Below are 22200 nucleotides of genomic sequence, written 5' to 3'. Positions count from 1 at the left end.
GCGATTAAATATTTGAATCGACAGCCCTAATAATAAATAAGTAAATCTATTTTATGTCGTCCGTAGACACTCAGTTGGCCAGTGTTGTGTTCATTAATGCTGGGGGATAGCGTTTTTCCCCCCGTGACACCGGCGAGTCATTTCCACTGGCTCTCTGGCATAGAGCGCTCTAAGTGAATCTAGTTGACTGGAAACACATGAGCTGCATTCAAGAGGCTCTGATTCAGACTTGCAGTAAAGATGGCTCTCGATGCAGCCACATCAATACACTCAGTACACAAACGTAGACACTTGTAGAAAGAAAAGTGTGGTCTGACATTTCCAACTTATCACATGGTATCAGGTTTCCTCTGTGTACATATGCGGTGGCTTGGTGTTTGGAGGGAGCTCAGTGAACTTTGTGACTTTTATTTCATCAGCCAAAAGATTGCAACCGATACTTCATTCTTCCTGTAACTTTAATTTGTGCTCTCTCTATCTCTACCTCTCTGCAACATGTTGTTTAGACCATATAATAAACCAGCTTTCCATTGCAACCACTAAACAGGAAATTTAGCTTTTTCACAGCCCCTGAGAGGAGCTGTAACCGTCCTCTCCAACACACACTCATTACGCCCTGCAAACTGTGAGATATCATGTGCACATTGTGTGGAAAAGACAACTCCAGCGATGTCGTTCTTACTTCATGCTTTTATTGTTGAAGAAAAACAGCGCCCTAACCCGAACGCCTCGGCAGAGCACCTTTTAAACACTCGTAGCTGTTAAAAGCTGCAGCTGCATGAGGATCAGTTACATTCTTTATCTCACCTTGTAGAGCTTTTCCGAATGAGGGCAATAAATCCTCAGACTTGTGCTGCTCGAGAGCGGCCGTCTGTGTATCTGCAGTGCATTTTTTTATCTCCTCTTTTTCACATCGGCTGCAAATTAATTTCCTCGCAGCTGTTAACAGAGGTTGAAAGAAATAATAGGCTGTAATTATTACAAAGTCTACAGGGGGAAGGTTACATAAAACACCAACGGGGGTGAGAAAGCAGCCAAAACCATAGAGTCATGGTTCTCTAGAGTCTACAGAAAGAAAAGAGAAAAATTACTGGCAGACACGTTTGTACGAAAATGGCCAAGAGTTTTCTTGTTAAATCACTAATTCTCATTTAATCATTATGTCACATTAACACCTTTTTAAAGATGTAGGAAAAGATCTGATTAGTCACTAGGGGTGGGGGAAAAAATCAATTCACCGTATCGCGATTTTTCTTTTTCTTTTTTTTAATGACAGAATCGATATATTTGCTTCATTTGAGTCGTAGAAGGAAGTTATCGCTTTTATTGTTGTAGTCTGAGTAACGTGACGTCATATCTGTTCAGTATCCGTCACTCACAACAGACAGTAGCCGGCCGGACGTATTTTAAATCCAAAATGGTAAACACTACGCATACAGTAAAGTATGGAAACACTTTGGGTTTCACACATTGCAGGAAAAGCAGATCTAGACATCATGACTAAAGCTGCATGCTAATTCTGTCATGGACAGGAAACGTTATCGTATTGTGTTAAACGTGCAACCAAGCCACCGTCACTCTCGTCTCCGTGGTCAAATGGGCCGACGCTACAACTGCAGAGCACCCATATACTGACATTTATGTTAAATGCATTCAAACGGCCCCGATGGAGCTGAACATGGATGTATAAAGAGAACGGAGCTGACGGGAGAGCTAGCGACGACCTTGGCGAAGTTAGAGGAAGTATACATGTGTGACTACGTCCGCTTTCCAAAATAAGGTGTTATCAAAGGGAACTGTATATACAAAATACATATATGGAAATAAGATTGATTGTATTATTTTCACCAGAAGTATAAAACATTACATGTCCCTTATAAATTAAAAAGAAAATACCACTAATTTATGAGGGATATGTCTTTATTCTTTGATTTTTGGGTTGCTGGAAAAAATGTAATAAATAATGCCTGACAATGACTGATATATTTGACTTCAGGACATCTCTGACTACATACTTGCTGAAAATCAAACATCTTTACTGTATTAATTAAGATATTTTCTAAAGTTAAAGTCCCTAGAAGTGTATGATTCAACTTTTTCCCCATGGTCTAGTGTTAAAAAAGGAAAGAAAAATTGCAATAAATCGTAATTTTGAATCGCAACACTTTTAGAATCTTAAAAATCGCAACTTAAAAATCGCAATACATATCGAATCGGCACCCAAGTATCGTGATAGTATAAAATCGGGAGATAGTTGTATCGTCCAAGCCCTATTAGTCAAGAGAAAAATATCTTTAGACAAAACTGATTATTTGCTAGAAAATGGGAATATTTTGGAAAAACTTGAAACCAGAACGTGCGAGTTACAACACAACCTCTTACTGAAACCAAAAGAAAATACTTTAGAAACACGTGTGTATCTTGGAGAACCTGTTAATTCATATCAGCCTATAACGCCGCCTGTGTTCATGTAAACTCCGTATCCATTTCACAGTTAATGAAATGCATATCAGACATGTCGGCCGGGGCCAAACAGATGTGTCTTATTGCAATTGGACGGACGTGAAGAAGAAATATTACAGAAATGTTAAACATAGCGAACCCAAATGTGACGAGGAGGCGTATCATCCAGTAAGCCTGAACAGAATGTCTGCGGGTCAATTATAAAAACAGGTTTTATTTGTGTTATACGACCAAATTAAATGTTAATCACCTGATAATGAGGTCTACTACTCAGGAAAGGTAATATAAAATAATGTCAGAATGCAGTGAAGAATGTCGGTAGTCAGAAAATACTCGCCTTTTGTTCCGCAACAGTTTTCGATTCCTGACTCATCCAGCTTGGCACATTAAAATAACAGCCGACATACTGAAACAATTATGAGAATAATATGGGGTGTTTTAACAGCTGTAGACGGGGGGAGGGCGGGGGGGAAGGAGGCTGCGGGTTCGATGAGTCGAGGAATGCCAAGAGAGGAAGACCCATCGCACAATACCAGAAGAAAGGTGCATTTCAATATCGAACATGTTGAAAGACTTGAGAAAGCCGGTGGAGGGTTCAATAAGATGTGTAAAGCTGAGTTTGGCACAGACGTAATGAAGAAAGTTGTACTTATGAATATTTTCATGTGAATCTAAAGCATTATAAACCTTTTGAAGGTCAGAGTTATCCGTCACAGTGAGAGATTTATAGACAGATGTGTGTATGTCCATGTGTTGGATGTCCTGTAAGGCCCATACAGTTTTTAAAGTGACAGACAACCGATAAAAAAAAGACATTTTGGATATAGAGCTGCAATAATTATTCAATGAATTGATTAAATTGTCAATTATTAAATTAATCGGCAACAATTTTGATAATCGATTAATCGGTATTCGTCATTTTTTAAGAAAAAAGGTCAAAACAAGACATTTGAGGACGTAATCTTGGACTGATTTTTCATTTTTCACCATTTTCTGACATTTGAGAGACCGAACAAGAAATCAATGGATCGAGAAATTAAAACGAGTTTAATCGACAATGAAAATAATCGTTAGTTGCAGCCCTAATACGCTTATTCGCTTAGTTTAGCATAACTGGAAACAAGGAAACAGCTACCGTGGCTCTGTCCAAAGGTTAAAAGAGGGAAAAAAATGTGTTCAGTGTCTCTTGCTCAAGGGTACGTTGACCCTACAATACATGCAGACATAGAATACGTGGCTGAAACACACCGGAAAAAAAACATTTCAAATTAAAGTCAATGACGGTTGATGTGTTTGGCTTGAGGTCTGCGATGTGTTGCAGTCGTAAATGTCTGCACGTATACGGAGACAGCTGCTGATAAAGGAACCATTTTCTTTCACCTCTCCCCATCCACATTATCGACTGGTCCAGGAGTTTAAACTGGCTCCTTTCCAGGAACAAACCTTCAGGTTGCAAAAACACTCGTCTTCCTCCTACAGCTTCCCCCTCTGGTGTCCATGACTGATAGTCCTCTCGCCACACGAGCCCCTGGGAAAAGCACATAAGACGCTCCACTCCATGACCCAAAACATCTGCTGCTAATACGGGTCAGTTTTATCCCCAGGTCGCCTAAAAAAAAAAAAAATCCCGCACATGACAACTAAATGAAAAACACAAATGGCATGAATCAACCAGGCTGTGTGTTATTTCCCAGCACTTGTATCAACACGCGAGGGAACCCGCTGAGCTGTGAAATATCTAAGCTAGGACACCCGTCGGTTCTCCTCGGCTCCAAAAAAGGCTCTTCCTGGGCCGGGGTCAAGCGAGGAGAGAGTACGGATCCCACCGAGTATTTACTGTACAAACAGCAGTCGAGTTATCGTGTCTGGAAAGTGGCATTTGTTGTGACTGTTATAGGGTGGGTTAAAGAAAGATAGCGGATCCAGCTGCAGGGTAGAAGTTGCCTGAGTTGCTCGAATATTCTGGGGATTAAGTTTTAGATTATAATCAGTGGGCAACCTCTGAGAAGTGAAGCCAATGTGGAAGTGTCTCCATATTTTACTGTATGTGTCGTGTTTATCACTTTGGATTTAAAATGTGAGGGTGCAGGTCGTATCCACGCAGACCCTCCGCTGTTTTCTACTTTCTGCGGTTTGTTTTGGTTGACGGATACGGAACGGATATGACGTCACGTTACTCTGACTACATGAATAAAAGTGGTAATTTCCTTCTACCTCCGCATGGACTGAAATGAAGCAAATATATCAATTCTGGCATTAAAAAAAAATCATTTCAAAATCGTAAAAAGTCGATTTAAAGATATTATTAGTAGAAAAATGGTTTCAAATGCCGCCTCAGTGAAATACCAAGAAAAGTACAATCCAACTCTAATCCTCCGCTGCAGCTCTGAGCCCACTTAAGTGTTTTGTTCTTCTTCTGTGGTGCATGAAGACCTTTGTAGTCCAGCGTTACAATTAATTTTCTGTTCGTTTTGTGGCAGGAAGTCGAGTCAGTAACTTTTCGCCTGTGAATTGGCTTCTTGTTCCAAGGTGCCACCCCTCCACCCCTCCACCCCCCTCAGACGATACGTGTCTACTGACCTCTAAATAGGGAAGTTTTATGCAGTTGACCTTTGACTTTTATGTCTCCGTATTTATGTCTGAGAAAATAGTGAAATTATGACACTTAACACTGTCGCCTGCATGTGTCTGGAGCTGCTCTGTGAAGACTGGGGGCCATTGAGACCACGGGTCAATCCGTGACACCCTTCTCTCTTGTTTAATAGTGACGCACTGACATGCCATGAAAACCTAATAAATACCATATTCAGATGGATTGTAAAGCCTGTTATTAAAGTAGTTTCAGACTGCAGTCAAATTCTGCTCTTATTTCTTTTATGAGCGTTTAATTATAGTAATATCCACAGAGAAAGACCGTGCTGTGGGATTTTACATGCAAGATTATTTCTAAATAATTGTGAGGTCATAGACATTATCTTTATAAAGTCAGTAAGCGATGAGACTTGAACTGCCAAAGATTGATGATTGGCGAAAACATTCAGGATTAGACATTGAGCCGGCCTATGAGCAGGTCTTGTGGGCCCCCCAGAGGACAAGTACTAGAAAAAAAATCTGTGAATGATGGCACAGAAACATCCAACTTTAAATGTAATATATGCCATAGCCTCTGGTGCTAAAGCGCCGGTGTGTCTGATTTTGTTTTTGTATAGGTCTTTTGTATAGAATAGGTCTTGCAGATAGAAAATAATCTCTTTGCAATTATCAAAACACACTCCAGATGTCACGCTGTAAAGACAGACGGTCTCACGGTACAATCAGTCAATTCATAAATGAAGAAAAAAAAAAACTTAATGAAATAAACACAAACAAAATCAGGAGCGTTGGAGGAAAAAAAACAACTTTACAGTCAAATTACACAATGGCTCTTTATATGGAACGGAGCATTTTCATCAACCTCCGCTAATTCAGGTGTCACCTCCGCAGCCCGTATCAACGCTCTCTGACATGTGTTAGCGCTGAGCCATCTGCGAGTAACAGCTTCATCTGTTGGGGGTTAGTCTTGTACACGAGGAGCCAGAAGCCAGCAGTAGCGTCTTTGATCATCTTCCTGATGTGTGGTCACAGCGGTTTCACTCCGCTCTTTTTCTGGCTCAATCAAGGGCCCTCGAACGCAGCGAGGTCCAACTCCACAAAACAAGAACCTGCCCGCTGCAGAGGCACCGCCGAGATCCAATCAATGAGCAATCAGATTCCCTCTTATCTATTTGGCGTGGCTGGATGTGGATGTTAATCAGTCCCATATCTCGGTAATGGTGTTCCCGTTAATTGCCTCCCTTCGTTCTGGCTGTATCCCCTTTCGCTTATGATCTCTATCTGCAAATGAGGTCAGAAAGGCATATGGATCTTGTTACTGGGGGATGTTTGGAGACAGCGCTGGCCTGGCGTTTAAAGCTGTCCTAAGATCAAGGCGCTTGTCGGCGCTTGTCGTCGCTCCCATGTGTTGATGTCACTGCTCCGTCGGGCCTCGGAGCTGTCCATTATGATCCGTGTTTGAGCCGAGCTTCAGCTCTCCAGCATGATGCAGCTCAGTATATGGCAGCCTTTCAGAACAATGTCCAGAGTGAGTTTTCCACAATAGAGAGGCAAAGTCCCTACCACCCTTCCCGGTGGACCACCATGGTACCTTATTTCGGAAAAAGTATGTACGGTAGTCAACGATGAGAAACAAATATGTTTTGGAATTGCGCCATGTTTGTCAACTTAAAAAAACATTTTGCAAGTCAAGAAAGCCGCAGTTTGTTGTAAAACTGTTGAAGTATCAGACTGTGAAAATACGTAATTAGAAAGACGACACACCCAAAAGTCGCTTAAGTGACATCTCTCGCTGAAGCTACGATGCCTGTGTGTGTTTCGTACTAGGGATGCGTACTGTTGCGTTGGCTACCGTTCATATTTTTTCCGAAATAAGGTCCCATGGGGTCAGTCGGAAGGGGCGGGACTTCCCCTCTCTATGGGGAGATTCAGTCACTGTGAGTCAGTTCCCCGTGAGAATGGCGTGATTTGCATATTCATTGAGCTTTTGCGTCTGACGCCGCTCTCGTTAAACCTGGCAATGGTGTGATATGTGGACCGCTCCAGGGCAAAGTCAGCCTCCCGTCTGAGTGACATGCAAATGGCAAAAAAAATAACGCCGCTCATGATTTGGTTAATCACGTTACTATACCATGACTGGCCTGGACTGACCTGGTCTGGAAAGAAATGGAGTTGCTGCTGACACAGCATGACAAAAATTTTAAAATGAATTTGACAAATGAACTATGATGCAAATATGCTGCTTTGGAGATGGAGATGGATGTAGAGCGAAGGTCAGCTGGGTCGAACCGAATCGTCTTTTGTCGCCTCCGACCCTTAAAACCTTCTTTCACGGCGAGAGGGTTAACTGTCATTTCTTTCATGCTTCTCCTCATGCATAAATAAACCTGTACCCTCGTCTCCCCGGCCAACCCTTGGGCCTGCTCTAGGGAGCAGGAGGTCTAAGAGCATTCCTCCATGAAGACTTTCCCTTTTCTAACTTTGCTTTGATTTTACGCTCATTATCCCCCCCGCAGCTCCGCCGCTCCTGGACAAGAGACCCCATACCTGATGAAACAATGGGGGGAGCTGTGCTGCATGATGGAGCTAAGCCGAGCTCGGGGTGGCAGGAGGGGTTTGCATTGTCTGCCTACGTCACACTGCCACAGGAGGAAAGAAGGGGGAGACACCATTATCCCCAGACCAAATTAATTAGCAGCAGAACGCTCCTGAAAGAAGAGATTCTCCAAAGTGGGACGTCTTAGCCGGTCACTTCTCCTCATAACCCTTTGTTATTTGCGGGTGCCCAGCTGTTGTGCTGCTGCTGTCAAAGCAGAGGACCTTCTCCCTGATCTTCAACCTCCTCGCCCCTAATGATGCCCTCGAGGCAGCGGGGCTAGAGGGCAGGTGGCAGGGTGAAAGGTTTCTCTGGAAGGGACAAACTCCTCTCACTCTGGCGACTTCACTCTTCTTGTTTGAAGTACCGCGAAAGCAAAAAATCCACAAAGATTTGTTGTAGGGCTGTCCTTGACCAAAGAAACTCTGAGAAAACTGAGTTTGTCCACAAATAATCAAACAAAAGCACCACTTTAAACCAGAGATGTGTTCATAAGTTTCTTGGAAAATTAGTCAAAGATGACTAAGACGCGGCAGCCCTAACTTGTTTCTGCTTGATTGGTGAAGGAGTGTTTTTCAGGGTGATTCATTAACTAAAGGAAAATTTGTAGATTCTCTCTACCGAAAAATGTAAACACTGTGAAGTGGCCAGCACTGATTATTATAACTGAGAATACAGGCTTGAAAAGACATTTTTCTAGAGTTAATCACAAGAAAGAATGATTACTGTTAGAAAGAAGTTAAATTCAAGTGTTAAAAAATGTCAAAATATTGCTTTTTATTTGGCAAGTTTCGATGCAATCAAACTGTAGATGCAAACTACCTAAAAAATGTGAAAGATAGGGCTGTCAACGCGATAATAACGCATTAACTCAAAATAGTTTTAACGCCACTAGAATGAAGATACTGGTATCACATGAAACTACAAAACCTAAGGAATCCATTGGTACCAACCAGGTCATATTAGCTTGTCGTGAAGGAGGCTAAATAACGCTAAATTTTGACGAGGAAAACCTGTCATGGCCATTTTCAAAGGGGTTCCTTGACCTCTGACCTCCAGATATGTGAATGAAAATGGGTTCTATGGGTACCCACGAGTCTCCCCTTTACAGACATGCCCACTTTATGATAATCACATGCAGTTTGGGGTAAGTCATAGTCAAGTCAGCACACTGACACACTGACAGCTGTTGTTGCCTGTTGGGCTGCAGTTTGTCGTGTTAAGATTTGAGCATATTTTTTATGCTAAATGCAGTACCTGTGAGGGTTTCTGGACAATATTTGATAATGTAATAATAAATATATACATACATTTGAATAAAGCAAACATATTTGTCCACTCCCATGTTGATAAGAGTGTTAAATACTTGACAAATATCCCTTTAAGGTACATTTTGAACAGATAAAAAAAATGTGTGATTAATTTGCGATTAATTGCGATTAAATATTTTAATCGATTGACAGCACTAGTAAAAGTTGCTGCATAAAAACTGTGAATTAACTGTGTGCTTCTCCCTCCCTTTGTTAACATTAACTAAATATATAAATGACAAAAAAGCTAAAAAAAATTTTTTTAAAAAAGCTAAAAAATAGAAACTTACCACTGATGAATAATCAAACTACAAATGAAAAGGAAATAAAAATAAAATAAAATCTAAAGCATACTGTAAAACTACTGTTTAATAATCCTGGATTCTGGTCCAGCCACAGTCAGATGATACAATACTGACCCCTAGTGGAGTTTTAATGAAACATCATGTTTATTAATATGGTGCCTTGGACTAACAAAGATGTCCAGAACACCCACCGTGCAGTGGAGATAGAGTTCTGCTGACACATTATAGCTTAAAAATAGCATAAATGTGACTTTCTTCACAATGTTGTCTCCTGCTTCTTATTCCTCTTGGACGGTTTTTGCTTCATGAGATCCTTCTTGGCCTGACAATCCAGCTGTCCTCCCTGCTCTCTGAGTGGACCCACAGGGCTGATCCTGGGCAAGCTAGTGCTAGTTTTCATGGAGCGTTCTAGATTAGGTAGCGACCTCGTGTACTCAGGAGCCGGTGGCCCCTCTGTGGCACTTGTAGTGAATCCACTCACTCTCTTGGTCGCCCTGTGTGTGTCAGCACTGCGAGGCTGTGTCATATTTTGACTGAGGGCTCTCTTTAAAATGGGAACACAGGTCATGGGCCTCTTGGGATGACCACCAGGTGTGTGACACGTCTGAGTCTGCGGGCTCTGTTTCGGGTCATCCTGAAACGTTTGAGGGCCCCAGGAATCTCTCAGCCTGGCGTTGCTCTCCATGTTGATGGTGACTTCATCATCTATGCACTGCGCCTTCTGGATGGCATTGATCTTGAGGAGGATGGAGTCGCGTGTCAGAGGATGATGCAGCCCCCTCATCTTCACCCGTTCACTCGCTGCCTTCTCACTCAGCATCACTGACTGTTTGGCCGTCTCACCGTCTTCTCCGGCTATAAAGGAAAAGATTCACTTCAGACAACTGATCTGAAAACCACTATTTTTGACACACTCTTGAGCATGCTTACCTTGTGCTCGACATTTAGTCTGGGTAGGCGGGGAGCAGACGTGGCAGAGGTGCTTCTTGTTACAGTTGTGTATCTTTTGTCCGTGATCGGATCCGACGGAGGTGAAGGAAAACTTTCTGAGCGAAGCTGCAGATTTCTCAGAAACTAAACCGTCGTGAGCCACCACTTCTCCCTGGTCTCCCTCTGTCGACTCAGTGTAATCCCAGAACACTTTGGCAAACTGGAAGAGCTTCACACTATATGTCATGTTCACCAATATACTGAAGGAGGGGGTAGAAAGAAAATATGAGAACACCACACAAATAAAAGTATTACAATAATAAAACATAAACTTTCACGAGTGCATCCGACTCACCGGTTGTCATGGAAGTGCAGGGACAGTATTTGGCCTGCTTCAGTCTCCGCCGTGATTTCTCTTAGACAATCTCCGGTGAGGAAATTAAATATGCGAATCTTTCCGTCCACACAGCCAGTAACGAGACGGAGGTAGACGAGAGTCAGAGATTTGACCTCCCTGCAGAACAGACAGCATTCAATTCAACATTTTGGGTCATTAGAACAGGTATTAGATACAGTACGGATATTTATATTGTTTCAAAAGCATACGCAGCAAAGGTAAGAAAAGATGACAAAAGCATATTTAAAAATATACTGATGAAGATACAGTATTCCTATACAATGAAGTAACTTTCTCGGCATATCTACGACGGCGTATTAGGGCCATTGTGGGAAAAAAAATAACTACAAAGCAGAAAAAACGCAGAATTTCCAAGATTAAAGTCGGAAATGTACGAGAAAAAAACTTGGATATTCTCAGAGATTAAAGTGGTAAATTTATGAGAAAAAACTCACAAATTTACAAGAATAAAATCTTATATTCTCTGAGATTATAAAGTCACAATTTTACGAGAAAAAACCTAATCACATTATACTTTGAAATCGGATTTAGCAATAAGGAAATTCTCTTGATTTTAGCCCAGGATCACCATATTATAATTTGCATCCGGACTTTGAAGAGAGAGAATTGGGGCAACTTAGAAGAAAACAAATACTGATTGACCTACTGTTATTTTTTTTCCTTGTAAATTTACCACTTTAATCTCGGAAATGCTGAGTTTTTTCTCTGAATATTACCCCCCTCCCCCGGCTCTGTAATTTATTTATTCTTTACCTACAATGGCACTAATACGCCGTCGTACATATCCGCTCCAAAGGTTTCTTGCTCACTTTAGGTGGTTGAAGGTCATGAGACACTCTTTAACGTCACAGTTGATGCTCCAGGCCTTGACCTGACCGCTGGAGTCCCCGGATAAAAAGTGCCATTCGTCGACAAACAGGCACCTCACTGAGTTCTTATGGGCATCAATCACCTTCAGGAAAGTAGTACATAATACAACACATTATCCAATTGTAGATGCAGTTTGGCAAATTTGTGAAAAGTTTGTTTTCCACAAAAGCCTAATATTCTCACTCTGAGCAGCAATGCGGTCTCCATGTCCCATACTTTGACGAGGCCCTGATCACAGCTGCTGTACAGCGTTGTCGTGTTGAGCCTAACACATTGGACGGGAGTCGAGTGCTTGAAATGAAAGTCCTCAAGCTGCTTCCCTGTGTGTAGACTCCACACTGGTAGCAGTGTGGTAGTTAAGTTTAGCTCACTCGCAAACACTTCGTCATAAATGGCATACTAATCACTACATACCCAACATGTGTACTATCGTTCAACATGTTTTTGTGTGAATAAACAGTAGTATGTATCTTTTCGGACGCACTGAGCAGTAGTTGCCTTCCTGAGAGCATCCTTGCCGGCTGGAGAAGTGTAACCATGGTGATCCGTGCCAACCTCATGTGATCAAAACAACGGTTTGTGTCTGAAGTAATTCAAAACATATTGGTGCCTTCAAACACCGACGGTAACGTTAATATTGCCGTTGCTCAGCAGCGGTGTTCTCACGACTTAACCGCTTGAACGGTGCCTTCGAATGAAACTCGCGAGCTCGTGCTTACGACATGGGAAGTCATGCACACAGTATTCTTGATTATTCATTTGAATGCACCATCAGTATGGAATTCGGACGCGCCTCAAAGTTTTAAAACATTAAAACATACAGATTGGCTGCTTACCTTTTATGAGACAGTCTTTAGCTCCAGAGACAAGTGTATCATCATGGACATCCAGGCTGTTGACGGTGCCACTGTGACCGTACAGCGTCATCAAGCACGCATCTGTCTTCAAACACCAACACCTACAAACAACAAGTAAACACCACCCTGTCAAATGTACGTCGGTCACAAGGAGGAATGTGTCTTCATCAGTATCTCCTCCTCACCGTATACTCGCATCGCAGCTGCCGGTTATCAGCAGGCTCCTGTCCTCACAGAGCAGCACAACCCGGATGCTGCCCACGTGGCCCTTCATCACAGACACCACTTTAGTTTCTGACGCCACATGAAGCAGCTGCACCGTGCGGTCTTTGGAGCCCGTCGCCATAAACAATCCTCCTCTGTAGTCCACCACCCGATGTGTGTCCTCTCTGTCGAACCCAAACTAATCACATCAGTCGTGTTTTTAATCCAATGTGCAGGCTTTAGTAAAAAAAAAAAAAAACTGAACACACTAACTTGTCCAGCAGCACCGTGGTAAAATATGCACCACAGTAAACATTTCGCTCTTCCATTTGCACCGTCTTGGTTTCGATTTTGGCGTAAGCAGCTTCAAATGTCTTGAACTGTGAATTATAATCAAAGAAAAGATCATTCTCGTATTGAAAATCGATTTCTGGAACAAAAAAATGAAATGAATAGAGCTAGGGTGTTGATAAATTGACCTTTTGGACACTGGGATGAATATCCACTTTTTCATCATCCTTGACAGGTATGGGCACTTCAACGATGTTGGCGTAAGTAGGACTGACCATTTTAATACTTTTGCACTTCTAGAACAGAAAAAAAACATAATTATCATTCTTATTTTAAATTGAAAAAAATTGTTCCACACCTATTGTTTTGATTTCATCCTCATCACTGAAAACTACAACAGCTTTGCACACGTTTAAATATACAAATCCTTCATGCACGATTAAATATTCATATTATTAATCATGTAAACAAACAAATGCTCCACCTTCATCATCGTCATAATTTGATCCTGAAAACGTCTTCTGAACTTGACTTCCGCCACGGTTTCCTGTGTGAGTTGCTGCCAGCGTCGACAAACCTTGTTGCAGCGTCTCAAAGTGTTCTCAGGTAACAGACCTGAGAGAAGACACAGTATAATGTCTGCTGCGCTACTTTTCTCATCTCGCCGAGCTCAACGGCTTTGTAACCGTCGTTTTTCTCATTGAAACGTACAAAAGAAATGGAGTAAGAGGTGGAGTTAGAGGTGTTCGTAACATCTGGAGAGAAATCAAAATATGTTCTTTTTGGGAAATTTACAACACTAATTCTAAGATAGCAGACACGGTCTCCACTGTATCCGGCATTATCCGGCATTATCCGGCATTTGATGCTATCAAAAAGAAAATCAGTACACTAACAAGTGATACGAAGACGAAAGCAGCTCCTACGTCTAATGCGCAGAAGAAAAGTGGTGGAAAAGTGAAAGTTAGGACAGCTTAACGGTTATCCTAAAGTTAGGAGAGTTCATTTCAGATTTTGGGAAGTTGGGATGCTTGTATAATACACTTTTCCTATCTTAAGTCAGGAACGTTGACTTAGGAACTGTTCATCTGTAATGGCTTTTTTTTCCCAAATTAGTTCCTAACCCTAATTACCATGGTTACCAAACAGTTAATGGTGCCTTCAAAGAAGTTTCTGGCCCATGAAGCGCTAAAGAAGTTGCACATTATCAAATCAATTTCCAAAATGTTTCATGTTGCATACAAATAACATACCAGAAAACATTTAAAACGAATTGAAATTCATCAAGAATATAAATCTGACAGCCTGCGTGTTTTTCTGTTGACGGTAACACAGGTACTGCATTTCATTTCCTACGTGTTGACTTACCTAATATCCTCTTTGACAGATCAACCGGTAGGCAGCTTATGAAGTCTTTGTACCGGCTGACTCCAGACATGGACTTTGAGGAACCGAGCACCACCATGAAAGCAGGGTCCTCTGAGTCTCCATACCTGACCTGATCTCGCTGACTGGCACTACTCACTGAAAAGGAGCATACGGTTATCATATGGTAAGAAGTATTAATAATCAAAATAAACAATGCAAAGACAGTGTCATTGACAAAACACCTTTTTCATTAAATCACTTATATAAATACTAGGGCTGTCAAAGTTGACGTGATACAAACGTGTTAGCGTAAATTCATTTAAAAGCCACTTATTTGCCACTTATACTGGTCAGCTAACATTAATGCCAAGCAGGTGAAATATAGTGTTGAGCGATGCTCGTTCATGTCTATTTAGAGCGAGTAAGCGCGAGCCCGACGCATCGACTTTCGTTGACTTAACGGCCACAGGTGTCGCTGTTAACAAGCATTTCTGAAAGTTACAAATAGTCCCTTTAAGCCTGCTTTATAATAATAAAAAACATGAAAATCTCACTTTTTAATAAGATGGGACCTTTAAGGTACATTTTAAACGGATAAAAAAAATTAAAACAAAATATTTTAATCGGTTGACAGCCATAATAAATACATAATTGAATTGTATGAATTCAACTATGTAATCATAATGAAAAGCAATCTCTGAAACAGCCAAATGAGCAGCTGTATCTGTGTCTTTTACCGACATCTAGCGGTGATTACTGGGGATTGCAGAGCAGGGAAATGAAAAACGTGTTGTCTTTTTACCATTAGAAAGAAACCCTCGTTTTTGCCTGACCAGAAGCACGCTGGTTAAATTAGCCAACATGCGTAACAGCTCCGAGTCACAGAGAGAGAACAGACTGCAGAGATAGTGCGACTGCATCCAGTCTGGTCTGCTGTTGAACCAGTTACAGATCTCATTCAGGTCCAGGCCCAGAGGTTTCCCATCCAACAGGGTCCGGTCTGAGAGTCTCGGGTAATCCTGCGGTGAGACTGGTCTCCTCGACCGGGCGTAAGTGAATAAACTCCACGACGTGACACCCAGAACACTCTGGATACTTTCGAGCACTTTGATGCTTTTGCACCGCACCAGCAGATCCACCACGAACGTCCTCTTGAACTCATCCGACGCCTTCCATAGACACCGGGTGGAGGCTGGAGGATTGGGCGCAAAGATGCACGATGGACACATCCCGCACATGTAGACACATCCTCCCTCCGTCAGTTCACCGTGCAGCCCGCCGGCAGACACACTTCTATCAACTTTAACCGACTTCATTTTGACGCTATTAAGTAGTTTGTTTGTGGTGCTCTCTGTTGCCTATACGTCGTTGCCAGGCAACAGTTGTTGATTCTTTTACTCTGAACAACAACAACGACACAGCATCATTTAGCAGGTTGCCAGGCAACAGGTTCCACGCAGCCAGCAGGGAGGGGCGTTTGTGTGATGGGCATTGTAATACAATAATACAATAATTAACATGTGGTACAGATAAATAGAGAAAGTGCATTAAAATAAATAATAAAAGGTGTATATAATGCTAGACTAAGAATATAAGTTAAAATATAAACTATACTAGAGCAATTCAAAATCAAGTTACAGGGTGAAGTGACACAAGACTAATATATAATGTGATTAAGTAATGATTCTTTCTGTTTGTCTGTATTAATATATATATATATATATTAATATATATTGATATATATATATATTGATATTTATATGTATTGATATAAGATATAGTATATGGTGCAATGTAATAATATAGTATAGTACAGAAATTTAATGTAGAATATCAGATGTAATATGGTATATAGTACAGTATAATTGTATGTTATACAGTAGTGTATGGTATAATATAAGTTTGGAGCAGTAGATAATACCACAATACATATTTTGAGAATATATCCAACAATATGGTATAGATTAGAAAATACGGCCTGCTTTGATTTTAACATCACATTTATATGTACCTGTAAATTATGTCAATTAATTATAAGGAATAGTAACCGGGAAGAAAATACGTGCGCCGCCCGGGAATCGAACCCGGGTCGCAAGAATGGGAATCTTGCATGATACCACTACACCAGCGGCGCAGTTGAGGAGTAGAACGACCATAGTGTTTATATCGTCAGCTAAGGAATGTGAGTTATTGATTTAATCGCAGTAAGTATGTTGTCTAATGTTTCAATATTACTGGGAAAATATTGTAAACACGTAGGTTAATAGATAAACAGCTAATAGGTTATTTGACATAACTAGTGCTACTTTTATTTTTGAAAAGTACAGAACTGCGTAAATGTGTACCTTTATTCTGAAATGTGCATAATTTGCTTCCGGGGAAGCCAAAGAGTATAGAAGCAAAGAGCGAAAGTCAGGTGTTCTTTGTTTTTGTTTTAACAACAGCAGCTATTTTTTGACTGAAAACACTTATTACATTTATAATATTTAATTGTTCAACATAGACCATTTCAGTAGAATATGACAATAGAGTAGAAATAATACTTTTGTACGGCACTTTTTAGGCGGACGTCCGGTAGTCGCTTTCGTTTCCAAAATGGCAGAAGCATAGCGTTGTTGTTGCTGGGCATCCTCTTGGTTATATACGATCTTTGATTTAGCTTCTCATATGTTAGCTAGCAGCTAGTTAGCATAACAGTCGGAGGAGTGTAGCCGCTGTGATACGAGTAGGTACAAATGTTATATATATAGATATAATGTTATCAGGTCTAAATCCACCATTTGTATGATTTATATAATGTTAACTAGCTGAATTAGTTGCTGGCAGATGTTTATAGCAAGCTTTAGCTAGCGTGCTAACGTCAGGTTGCCTAGCTACCCAGCTATCTGTTGCTATAGTGATAAAGATTCACAGTTTCTCATCATCTGTCCACAGAGGCTTCACTGATGTCGGTCAGGAGCACCGCTGTGGAGTGGGTTGAGACAACCGAGGAGGTTGTTATCATAACAGAGGAGTGTCTAACACCTGAAGATGACAACCCTGCTACTGCAGGTAGGATGAGTTTAAGACATTTAAGGTGGTGACTTGCTTTCAAACATGACTTTCTTACATAATACCTTTGTTATTCTAGTGATACCAGTTTTAGAGCCAGCAGAAACACCAATCCAGAAGTTACTGGACACTGTGGGACAAGGAGATAACCCAGAGGCTGATGGAGGCTTTTGTAAGTATGAGACACTTCTTTCCTCTTCTACTTCCCTCCTCACAGCATCATTGGGCTCAGTACAAAGTTACCACACTAACTAAAGATAGAAAATGAACTAAATCCCATGGAATATACAGCATTAATGTTTTATTCCTCCTGCTCATTCCTCTTTTTCCTCTTCTTATGAGAAACTTACAGAAGTTCATAGGTGTACTTTATTACAAGCCGGTGCCATAGTTAAAGGTTTTTATTGTAGATGGAATATAACCTTTAAATGTGCATGTTAATATCAGCATGTGTTAAAAAAGGGCTGTCAATCGATTCAAATATGTAATTGTGATTAATTGCACATTTTTTATTTGTTCAAAATGTACCTTAAAGGGAGATTTGTCAAGTATTTAATACTCTTATCAACATGGGAGTAGGTAAATATGCTGCTTTATGCAAATGCATGTATATATTTATTATTGGAAATCAATTAACAACACAAAAGAATGACAAATATTATCCAGAAACCCTCACAGGTACTGCTTTTAGCATAACAAATATGCTCAAGCCCAACAGGCAACAACAGCTGTCAGTGTGTCAGTGTGCTGACTTGACTATGACTTGCCCCAAACTGCATGTGATTATCATAAAGTGGGCATGTCTGTAAAGGGGAGACTCGTGGGTACCCATAGAACCCGTTTTCACTCACATATCTTGAGGTCAGAGGTCAAGGGACTCCTTTGAAAACGGCCAAGCCAGTTTTTCCTCGCCAAAATTTTGCATAAGTTTGGAGCGTTATTTAGCCTCCTTTCGCGACGAGCTAGTATGACATGGTTGGTATCAAGCCTGCTACAATCTCCGAAAGATTGATTGTATTAATGCATTAACGAAATTAGTGGCGTTAAAACGATTTTGCGTTAACACATTATTATCACATTAACGTTTTACAGCCCTAGTATTAAATAATAAGATGTTTTATACTGATATGATAAGCATAACGTTAAAATGACTGTGTTCTTCTGTTTTCCAGGTTGTGAAGAGTGTCTGACTCTCTTCCAGGACCACAGTGATCCCACTAACATTGGCGGCCCATCTTTTATTCTTGATTTTCCAACGAGCACGGGTCTCCCCCAGAGGGCCCTCCTCACTCTTCCCTATGGCTTGATGATAGGCAGATCCAGTATTCCCAGTGCAGGCATTGGGGTCCTAAATCACGGACCGATAGTGTCTCCGGGAATGCATTTTGGACCATATGAGGGGGAAGTGACAACAAGGGAAGATGCCATGGCAAGTGACTTCTCCTGGGAGGTGAGCTTGGATATGATTTGTCCCAGTCTCTAAATACTTCTTATTGTGGTTATTCATTGTTATATAGGTGCATATTTTAACTTTATCACATTTTCTGCAGGTTTACAAAGAAAAAGATGAATACGAGTACATTGATGCTGCCAGAGAATCACACTCAAACTGGATGAGGTGATGTATTGAATTCTGCTATGAAGCCCTGTAATGTGAACGTAGCCTTAGTTAACATCATGGTATCTCACTTCATATTGCAGATGATGGTGCATCTAAAACTCTGTCCATGTTTATATTCAATCTCTCTCTTCTTAACGCAGGTACGTCAATTGTGCTCGTAATAAAGACGAGACGAATTTGCTGGCGGTCCAGTACAAAGGTAGCATCCTTTTTCATTGCTGTCGCACCATACACCCTGGAGACGAGCTCATGGTGTGGCCCAGCAGCACGTTTCTCGCCCATTTCAGTGAAGCTTGGACCCAGGTGTGGGTTATGAAGTTGAATGCAACAGGTACCTTTACTACTGAGTTTCACTAGTCACCAAAAATTGATATTTGTAGTTATTATAGTTATTTTTAGTGGAATTCTTTTACAACTCTCTCCCTTCTCTCCTAAATTGTAGAGAGCAGCACAACGGCGACATCTCAGCTCTTCCTGTGTTCCCAATGCCAGCTGTCCTTCACTACAGAGTCCTTCCTCCAGCGACATACAGAATACTTCCACATGCAGCCTGAAGAGGACGACACAACACCGGCTGCTGAGGCAGCTGAACCTGAAAATCCTGCTTCTCATGCTGACTCAGGTCTCTCTGCCGCCTCTCTGGTGGTGTTATCCGTTGATCCTGTCGAGTCCAAGACATGCGGTGATTGCGGAAAAACTTTCAAGCAAATCCCTCACCTCAGGAGGCACAAGCTTTGCGTCCACTCCAACAAACGTCCCTACTGCTGCCCGCAGTGCAGGCGGAGTTTCAGCCAGGCGTCTGGCTTAATCAGACACCAACTGGTTCACAGAAAGCAGGCTGTGATAACAGACACAAACATTGTTCCTAATCAGGACATGAAAGAGACACTGAGCTCAGAACTTCTTAACACGGCAGATCCAGCTGCAACCGAGGAAACAGAAGACATGAATGTAAGTGAGAATGTACAAGAAGCCATGGATGTAACTGAAACTGAGAGTACTCCTGCAGGAGAGGAATCCCAATCCAGTTGTTCAGACTGCAGTAAGAGCTTCACAAATGAAGCATCCCTGAAAAAGCACATGGTGATGGTCCATGAAATGTTGCGTCCATACGTCTGCACCGTGTGTCAGAAGTGCTTTGGCCAGTTCAACGACCTGACCAGGCACCTACAGCGTCACCAAAAGCAAAGCAAGAAGGGCAAAAAACAAAACGAGGCCCCGGAGGAATCTACCACCATGCCCTTTAGCTGTGCCGAGTGCTCACTGATTTTTTCCTCAGTAGACGCTCTTCAGCAGCACATAACTGAGCATAACACGGCGGAGACAACAGTGGCAGATGAAGTAGATGATCCGGTGCCTGCTGGTGACGATCAGAGCCACGATCCAGACTTCAGCCCAAAACCCTCAGCGGCTGAAACGGTCGAATGTGTCCAAAAACGTCAGAGGCCTCGGCGACTTGGTGCTGGATCTAAAATTTCTGCCATAACCAAGCTCATAGCTCCAAAACGAAGGGCAGCTGTCTGCAAGAAGCCGTTAACCAGCCCCGCAGAGAGCTCCGCTGAACCTGTCAGAAATCGAAAGTTAGCAAAATACAAATGGTTCAGCTGCAATCGCTGTAAACGAACATACGGAAACTCTGATGATCTCAAGGCCCATAAGTGCGCTTTGAAGCAGCTCAGGTGTGGTCAGTGTGGGGCGACCTTCAGTAAGTCTGGCTTCCTGAAAAGACACGAGCAGATGGTGCATGCAAACGCAAAATCTTACAGCTGTGACCGCTGCGGTAAAGTCTTCACGACATCTGGCAACCTGAAGCAGCACCAGAAGAGCAACACTTGTATGAAGTATCACTGCTCGTCTGAGCTCTTCCCGTGCTCCTTCTGTCAGTTCTCCTTCACTATGAAGAGCTACCTTATTAAACACGTCAAGAGGCACCACCCGGTGGAGTATCTGTCCCACTGTGATTCAGACAGCCTGGTGGAACAGCTGGAGGAAGAGGAGGAGGAGGAGGAAGAGGAAGAAGAGGAGGAGGAGGGGGAGAAAAAATATGTATGCCCCCATTGCGGGAAGAGCTGTGCAAGCGCCAAAGCATTCAAATCCCACTCGTGTTTCCAGCAGGTGAAGGTGCTGTTCTTGTGCACCGACTGCGGGAAGGGCTTCACGAACCACTACGGTCTCAAGCAGCACCAGCGCATTCACACGGGCGAGAAGCCGTACAGCTGCCCCCACTGCAGCAAAAGCTTCTCGTACACCGGACAGCTCAACGTGCATCTCAGGACGCACACCGGCGAGAAGCCGTACCTGTGCACCCACTGCGGCGAGAGCTTCCGGCAGTCGGGAGATCTGAAGCGGCACGAGAGGAAGCACACGGGAGTGAGGCCCTACAGCTGCCCCGAGTGTTGTAAAAGCTTCAGCCGCCCGCAGAGTCTCAAAGCTCACCAGATGCTTCACCTGGGACAGAGGATGTTCAAATGCACCCAGTGCGGGAAGAGCTTTTCCAGAAACTATCATCTCAGGAGACACCATCAGAAGATGCACTTGTAGCCACATTTTGACGGCTTTGGAAACGCTGTACGGTGGCTTAAAGTGGGAGTAGGCAGAATATTTTTGGCATCATTGGTCAAAAATTCCATAATAACCTTTCAGCATATTGTACTTCAAGTGTTCTGAGCGATAACTAGACTTCTGCACCTCCTCATGCCTCTGTTTTCAGGCTTTAGAAAATCTAGCCTGTGACGGGAGACTTTGGCCAATCACAGCAGGTCATTTCAGAGAGAGAGAGAGCGTTCCTATTGGCTGTTCTACAAATGCAGATACGCGTGCACATCTCTTCAGATAGTGAAAGCCTGATTCAACGGCGGAATATCCGGCAGGAAAAGTTGCTATTCCAGCATATATTATTTAATATTTTAGCCTTCTGCTTACGGCTGCGGCTAGCTCACAGCGCTACTTTACTTTCAGAAAACTACCTACCCCGGGCTACAACTTGAATTACAATACGCTGAAAAGTAATTATGGAATTTATGTCATATATAACTAGACTGTGCCTCCCGCTGCTTTAAATTGTTCTCAGTTTAAACTGAATTGCACTAAATGGTCAAGTACTTCACAATCGTGTTCAAGAGTTGCAGAGAATTGTTGAATGTTCTGTACATAATGTTATTTTAACTTGTTTGTTTAAAGCATTTCTTAACCAAAAAAAGTAGAACTTTATGTTAAGATTTGAAAGCAGAAAATATAATATAATCATTCACTGTAAAGGAGCTCAGCACAGTCGCATTAAACAAGATGCTTGCTTTGAAATAAAACCCACCAGCTTGACCATCA

At 42.1% G+C, this 22200-nt stretch overlaps 2 protein-coding genes and 1 non-coding gene across 3 annotated transcripts; 1 reads left to right on the top strand and 2 right to left on the bottom strand.

Annotated features, from left to right (window-relative positions):
- Positions 1-9312: 9312 nt before the first annotated feature.
- Positions 9313-15574, bottom strand: fbxw10 (F-box and WD repeat domain containing 10). The gene is made up of 12 exons (XM_074620704.1): positions 15007-15574; positions 14205-14360; positions 13321-13451; positions 13025-13132; positions 12819-12925; positions 12527-12730; positions 12321-12442; positions 11668-11822; positions 11424-11566; positions 10552-10710; positions 10197-10456; positions 9313-10121 (listed from the first exon to the last, which is right to left on the bottom strand). Exons 1-12 carry the CDS (start codon positions 15518-15520, stop codon positions 9523-9525), a joined length of 2658 nt encoding a protein of 885 aa, XP_074476805.1. The 5' UTR covers positions 15521-15574; the 3' UTR covers positions 9313-9522.
- A 693-nt stretch (positions 15575-16267) lies between these two features.
- trnag-ccc (transfer RNA glycine (anticodon CCC)) lies at positions 16268-16338 on the bottom strand. Its single transcript has one exon. It is a non-coding gene; the product is annotated as a tRNA-Gly (tRNA).
- Positions 16339-16800: 462 nt separating this feature from the next.
- prdm9 (PR domain containing 9) lies at positions 16801-22200 on the top strand. Its single transcript, XM_074620698.1, has 7 exons — positions 16801-16929; positions 17139-17255; positions 17335-17427; positions 18428-18705; positions 18806-18873; positions 19017-19207; positions 19319-22200. Exons 2-7 carry the CDS (start codon positions 17150-17152, stop codon positions 21415-21417), a joined length of 2835 nt encoding a protein of 944 aa, XP_074476799.1. The 5' UTR covers positions 16801-16929; positions 17139-17149; the 3' UTR covers positions 21418-22200.

The sequence above is a fragment of the Sebastes fasciatus genome, chromosome 20, assembly GCF_043250625.1.
Source record: "Sebastes fasciatus isolate fSebFas1 chromosome 20, fSebFas1.pri, whole genome shotgun sequence".
NCBI classification, from domain to species: Eukaryota; Metazoa; Chordata; class Actinopteri; order Perciformes; family Sebastidae; genus Sebastes; species Sebastes fasciatus.
Note: the sequence above shows the minus strand (reverse complement) of the source record. Positions and strands in the feature narration are given on the sequence as shown.